At 48.6% G+C, this 6,435-nt stretch overlaps 1 protein-coding gene across 1 annotated transcript; it reads right to left on the bottom strand.

Moving 5' to 3' along the window:
• Nucleotides 5,602-6,165, bottom strand: LOC8081129 (zinc finger protein 4). The gene has a single exon (XM_002461429.1). It carries the CDS (start codon nucleotides 6,163-6,165, stop codon nucleotides 5,602-5,604), a length of 564 nt encoding a protein of 187 aa, XP_002461474.1.

The raw sequence follows: 6,435 nt of genomic DNA on the forward strand, positions 1-6,435 counted from the left end.
GAAATTATATTAATACTGGTGCATCTCAACTAACCACATGTAGAGTTCTATATTTCCACTAGCCTTTGGCACTAACGGCTACGTCAGCCACAAGTAGAAATGGCTATGGAACTACCTTTGGCACTAATGGCTACATTAGCCGCAAGTAGAAATGGCTTTGGAACCGCCAGTAAAAATCTCTGATGCACTAGTACATGCCTCATGGACTCCACATAGATGACCCTGATGTTGACGGCACACTCAACGGCGAGTGCAGGCAGCAGGAGGATGAGCAGGGTTGGGGCAGCCGACGATGTACCTTGTCCTCTCCCCGTGCTTGGCCACCCCGGGCACCATGGCATGAATGCCAGTGCTGTGGAACCGCAACATGGAGCTCTGCACACCTCATCACCAGCCAAACCTCCGTGCGGGCACCATTGGTAGCGTGCAGTGCCGTCATGCATAGAGGGCGATGGGAGAGACCTGCTCCATGAGGACGTTGAGGCCCATGGACGTGGAGGCGACGTGGTGCATCTCACTAAGGGCCTATTCGTTTCTGAGTTCGAATGGCCTAGAACTGTTTGAGGCCTAGAACGTACCATTCGATATTTTGTACTAGACCAAAAATACTATTTTGAGTTGTTCCAGCTGAGAATGCTTAAGTGAATAGGCTCCTAATTGATTCTGTTTCCCTCTTCCAGAGTGTGCCTTCAAGATTGGGATGATGGAGATATATGAGAGCAAGAGGAAGAGGAAGAGTGCAATCCTCGCCGGCAAGGTGGAAGCCATGACTTTGTGGTGGTGCCGACGATGAAGATGCAGCCACTCGAGAGATCAGGAGTCTGGAGGCGACGAGGAGTCACATACGGGAAAGAGACTCGTTGATGTGGGATGGGATTGGATAACACCGGTTGGGGGAGCGGCGACGATGTATGGGCCTAGATATGATAGCACTGTGATCAATTGCTTACCCACCCAACCAAACAGTAATTAAACAACGGGGTTCGAAAGCATTGTAAATGGGTGATGGACAAAAAAACAACAAACCAAAAATGTTGAAAAAAACAACAAACCAAACATGTTCTAATAAAGGGGACTTAAATGCATCCATTTCTTTACCTATAATATCACAAAGTTGTATACGTGACCGTCGCACAGAGGGTAGATGGCATGACACGGCTAGCCTACCCTCTCCCTCTAGGGCGTGTCTCCCTCTCACGTCCTTTGTCCCGCCTGCATCGTGCCCGCGCCCACAACTAGAGTTTTAGTGAGGAACTTGCTGGCGTAAGAGATAACGAGCTCACCAGCATCACGTAAGTTTTGCACCCTCTTCTTCTCCATCTCTGCCAGGTTGTGGGAATAGGCGGTTAGGGGCAGTGGAGGTGGTCGAGCTAGGTCGACACTATTAACAGAGGCAGATACAAAATCCAACCACAATGGTTAACGCCTGTGATTACCGGAGGCATGCATTTTTATTTACCGAGGCGAGCACTTTTGCCCACCAGAAAAAATTAATTTACGGAGGTGAATGTCTTAAGACAACTGCCTCCAAAAATAGTATATTTTTGAAGGTGGTCGTATTAAGGTGTTTATCTCCGTAAATAGATTTTGGGAGGCGAACACACTATAAGGCCCGCCTCCAAAAAGGTCGAGGCCCAATAGGACTAGCATGGCCCGATAGACATCATCTAATATAAATACAGACTCTAGGGTTTCTTCACTCCTCTCTCCCTGTCTTTAATGCCTCCCTTTCCCATCGAGCGCACCACGACCTCTCCGAGACCGAGCCACATCGCCTCGATCTCCTTCTCCACTCTGCCCTCTCTCTCTCTCCCTCTCCTTCTCCATTCCGGCCACCCTCGCCGTGTCCCTCTCCACTCCGGCCTTCCCTCTCCCTCTCCACTCTGGCCTTCCTCCCTCTCTCGGTGGCATGCAGAGCAAACCCCATCGGCAGCGGTAGCGCGGGGGCCGAGCGGCCACACCTACTTCTTTGTGCCTTTGCTCGTGTCCTGGCGGCTCCCAGGTGGCGGCGTTCGAAGGCCATGGCGTCGCTCGAAGGACGTGGCGGCGCAGGGAGCCCACGATAGCGCTAAGCGAGTGGCATAGAGCCACAATGGTGGTTGGAGGCCGCGGTGGTGCTAGGCGAGCGACGCTGTGGCGTTCGGCCCTCGACCCACGGTGTGGGGCCATGACGGCGGAGGGCCGTGGCCATGGATCTAGTGAGAGGAAGTGGAGGGGTAAGGCAACAGGCTCAATTCGATAGTGGATCCAACTAGGAGGAGCTCCTCGATAGATCCAGCGTGGATCCCCACAGTGGCAGATTTCGTGAGCTACGGTGGCGGCAGGCCTGTCCACATGTTTTTTTCTTTTTTTTTCCTGGTTGATTTATGGAGGCGGACAAAACAACCGCCACTGCTAAATCTTCATTAATCGCCTTTGATTGGAGGCGGTTGCAATGCCAGCCTCTAATTACTATTTTTTTGCCCGCCTCCATTAAAATTTCTATAGTAGTGCAAGGTGAGAGCACCATGGCCGGAGATCACCGTCGTGAGAGGGGGAGATAGGGGAAGAAGGCAGCCAGCGTGGGTACGATAGGGTTCGCCGGAGCTCCGTGGTCGCTAGGATGGGCGGCTGGCTACTAATCTTTAGACCAATTCCGTGTTACCTTGACTAGTTAGGTTAAACAATGAAGAGGGGTTAATTAGGTTAATCAATTGGAGTGATGAGACCCTGGCCCCTTTATATTCTTAGGGCACTCACAATACAGACTCTATCATACTCCCTCTGTCCCTTTATTTCTGTCGTTGTAGCTTCTGGGTAGGTTCATTAAAGATTCTCTGAATGTAGGCAGAGGAGCAGTCATGGCAAATGTAAGAGATCTAGACATTCAAATCCTACTCTCCAGCGACAGTCAATGCGGGACGGAGGGAGTAGAGTCTAAGTTATTTATTACCTTGAACAATGTGGACTTAGAGTCTAAATAAGACTTGGAGTCTTATTTTTTCTACCTCTTTTTTCAATAAATATGCTGTCATATCAGCAAAATACCACAAATAATATGTAATTAATTATCTTGGGCTGTGATAGAATCTTGCATCGTAATTGACCTTAGGGCATGTACAACGCCATCTCTTCCTCCGTCTCTTCGTCACCATTTTTGCGAAAACACCCTCTTTTGGCTTGGAGACGGCTGCTCCGTCGCCTCACGAGGCGACGACGAAAGCCCGTGCTCCGAGGCCGGATCGCCGGACGAAGCAGCGTTGTAGGAGTCGTCTTCTCACCTCGACGTAGGATGCTGATCCCGTGCGGAATCTGGTATTTGCGCGCGTGGCAGAATGTTGCGCGCCTCAGCCGCCGCGAGTAGCCTGGTCGAGCTCCGTCGTGCCATGGCCTCCGCGCGGCTACCTCCGCCATGGCACGAGCTGCGCGTCGCGACCTCCGTCGCGGCTGTCGCCAGCCGCGCTGCAGGCTGCGTGCGGCGACCTCCGCCCTGCCGCCGCGAGAAGCGCGGGCCAGCTCCATCGCACCGCGCACGGGGGAGCTCCGGCCGGGCGGCCGTGAACCGCGTAGGCGACCTTCGTCGCTTGTTCCTGGCCGCCGAGCTCACCCTGAGCAGGCCAGTGTCAGTCCCTGGGATTGTTTGTCCTATATATCAGTTATTGCAACTCGAGCACCCTTCTGGCAGAATTGATTTCAACACAGTTTCCTGAATTGGAAGTAGACTGGGCACAAGTAGGCAGAATTGATTTCAACACAGTTTGGACATCGATGATTATTGCTTGCTGCTGCATCTACTTGTGTATACCACTCTAAACTTGTTTCAGTCTACACTCTGAAATTGTTACCAAACAAGTAAATTGCTTGCTGAAGGCTGTACTTCGGTAGTGCCTGGCGTGAGGAAGAGTAAAAGGATGTTCTGCTGGACTGTTGTAGCTTGGACGCTCACGTTTCATCTGATTTGGGCAAAAAAATGAAGAGCACTTCATCCTTTTTTTTTTTTGATAAGGATTCACTTCATCTTGGTTATACTGGAATAACCATAATCTTGAATCTGTGAAGTGGTGCATGGCTGTTTATTCCTGTGTGCCATACCAACTAGTTGAAGTGGTGCATGGCTGTTTATTCCATCGAAAGGCAACATATTAGTATACAAAGTGGTGGTCATAGTTGATCCTGAGTACGTGCAAAGTATTAAATAGCTTGCAGACGACCTTCTGTCTATGGGTTGTATGATCTATCTTTTTAATTGTCTGTATGTTAGATTCAAGGCTCTTGAAGACTACCCCTGTCATTGGGTTGTACATGCCCTTATAGCACGGGACGAATTGGGACCAGGCCGTTAGATAATTGAATGGGCCCCCTGATCAGGGCACTATTAATTAATGGGTTGTTGGAAAACATTACATTCCTGCATATGTGTAATAATGACAACAAAGTTCAATCAAAATGGTAGAAAAGATTCGAATGTGAAAAGTAATTAATAAGAAGCTCTAGCTCTCTGACCTGTGCTAACTAAGCCCTTGTTTAGCTACACCCAAAATCTAAAAATTTTTTAGATTCTCTATCACATCGAATCTTGCGGCACATGTACGAGGCATTAAATATAAATAAAAAATAACTAATTGCATAGTTTGCCTGTAATTTGCGAGATGAATCTTTTAAGCCTAATCAGTCTATGGTTGGATAATAATTGTCAAATACAAACAAAAGTACTACAGTAACTAAAAACTTTTCATCAAGGAACTAATTAAAAGAGGCCTAGCTGCAAGCTACTCTTCTCCACTGGAAGCAATAATGTTTTACTACTTAATGCACATGATGTTTTCATATATATTGCCTCCTTCTATTAAAAAATACAGTTCTTACATTTTGAGAAGTCAACTTGTTTGAACTTAACTTAATTTATAGTAAAAATACAAACATTCATAATAAAGAAAATAAGTATCATTCGATTAGTTATAAAATATATTTTCATAATTAATATATTTAGAGACATATATGTTAATCTTATTTACTATAAATTTGATTAAATATGAGCTAGTTTGACCGGCACGCGGTTCCCACAAATGTATTCTTTCTAGAAAAAGGAGTTTCTAAGACCACTCACAATGCAGACTTTATCATAGAGTCTAAAGTTATTTATTACCTCGAACAATGTGGACTTAGAGTCTAAATAAGACTTAGAGTCTTATTTTTTTCTACCTCTTTCTTCAGTAAATATGCTGCCACATCATTAAAATACCATAAATAATATATAATTAATTGTCTTGGACTCTGTGATAGAGTCTTACATTGTGAGTGCCCTAAGCATTTTTTTCTTTGAGTCCCTGGTCCTATAAGTTATTCTGGCTTTTTAAAATACATGGTTTTTGCTATGTCATGTCTACATGCATAATAAGAACTATGCATAAAAAAAGCACGAACGAATTTGAAACAAGCTAAAAGAAAAGAAAATATTATATTAACAGTGTACAGTATCAAGAAAGCATACGGCCGGTACAAGCATTTATCATGCAACAGGAGGCAAGAAAACAACAGGAATACAGGAACGACAACGCTGAGTAACGACAACACAACTTCAGTCTTCAGAGATGATACACAACCACAACTTGAGTCGTCGAGCTAGAGCCTCAGCTCGAGGTCGGGCTCTTCCGTCGTCCCCTTGGAGATGGAGGCCTCCTCCTCCTCCGGCAGCGCCAGGGCACTCCTGGACCTGGTCCAGTTGAGCACGTCGACATCGACCACGCTGTCGCCGCGCTCCAGCTGGTGCCCCGCCGGCACATGCAGGCCGCTCCACCTCCCCATCTCCGAGCGCATCGCCGCGGCAGCCACAGCACATTGCGGCACCTCCCGAGACCTGCTGCCGCCGCGAGCGCGACCTGGGACCGCGACGCCAGCGCACTGCGGGGAGCCTGCCACGAATGTGGCGAGCGCGCTGGCGCCGGCTGCGCGCGCCTCGAGCTCGATCCCGGCGGCGTAGGCGCTGCCGTAGGGGTTCAAGTTGCCGACCACGCGCTCCTTCTTGTGCGCGTTCTGGTGCCCGCCCAGCGCCTGCGACTTGAGGAACGTCTTGTTGCAGAAGAGGCACGGGAACAGCCGGGCGCCGCCCTGCTTGCCATCGCCGCCGCCGCCGCCGCTTGCGTCGTCGGAAGAAGCAGGCAGAGCCGCGCCACGAGAAGACTCCATCGTGGACATATACTATACAAGCATTCCGCTATATTGGGATGGAAATCTGCTGGTGCCAAAGTGGAGGGGGACAGAGAATGACGCCGCCGGTGTACCAATGGAGCTAGTACAGTGCAGCACTCTACTTATGGAACATGTGGCTCTTACTACATTAGGATGGAATCCCGGGTTCCCACTTCCAAATGAATCGGGGACACCTGGCCTTGTTTAGGCCTTGTTTACTTCACCCCGATAACCAAAAAGTTTTCAAGATTCATCGTCACATCGAAT

This window comes from Sorghum bicolor, chromosome 2 (assembly GCF_000003195.3).
Source record: "Sorghum bicolor cultivar BTx623 chromosome 2, Sorghum_bicolor_NCBIv3, whole genome shotgun sequence".
Taxonomy (NCBI): domain Eukaryota; kingdom Viridiplantae; phylum Streptophyta; class Magnoliopsida; order Poales; family Poaceae; genus Sorghum; species Sorghum bicolor.

Coding starts and splice junctions, on each gene's coding strand:
- LOC8081129 (XM_002461429.1), bottom strand. CDS start 6,165: ATGGAGTCTTCTCGTGGCGCGGCTCTGCCTGCTTCTTCCGACGACGCA.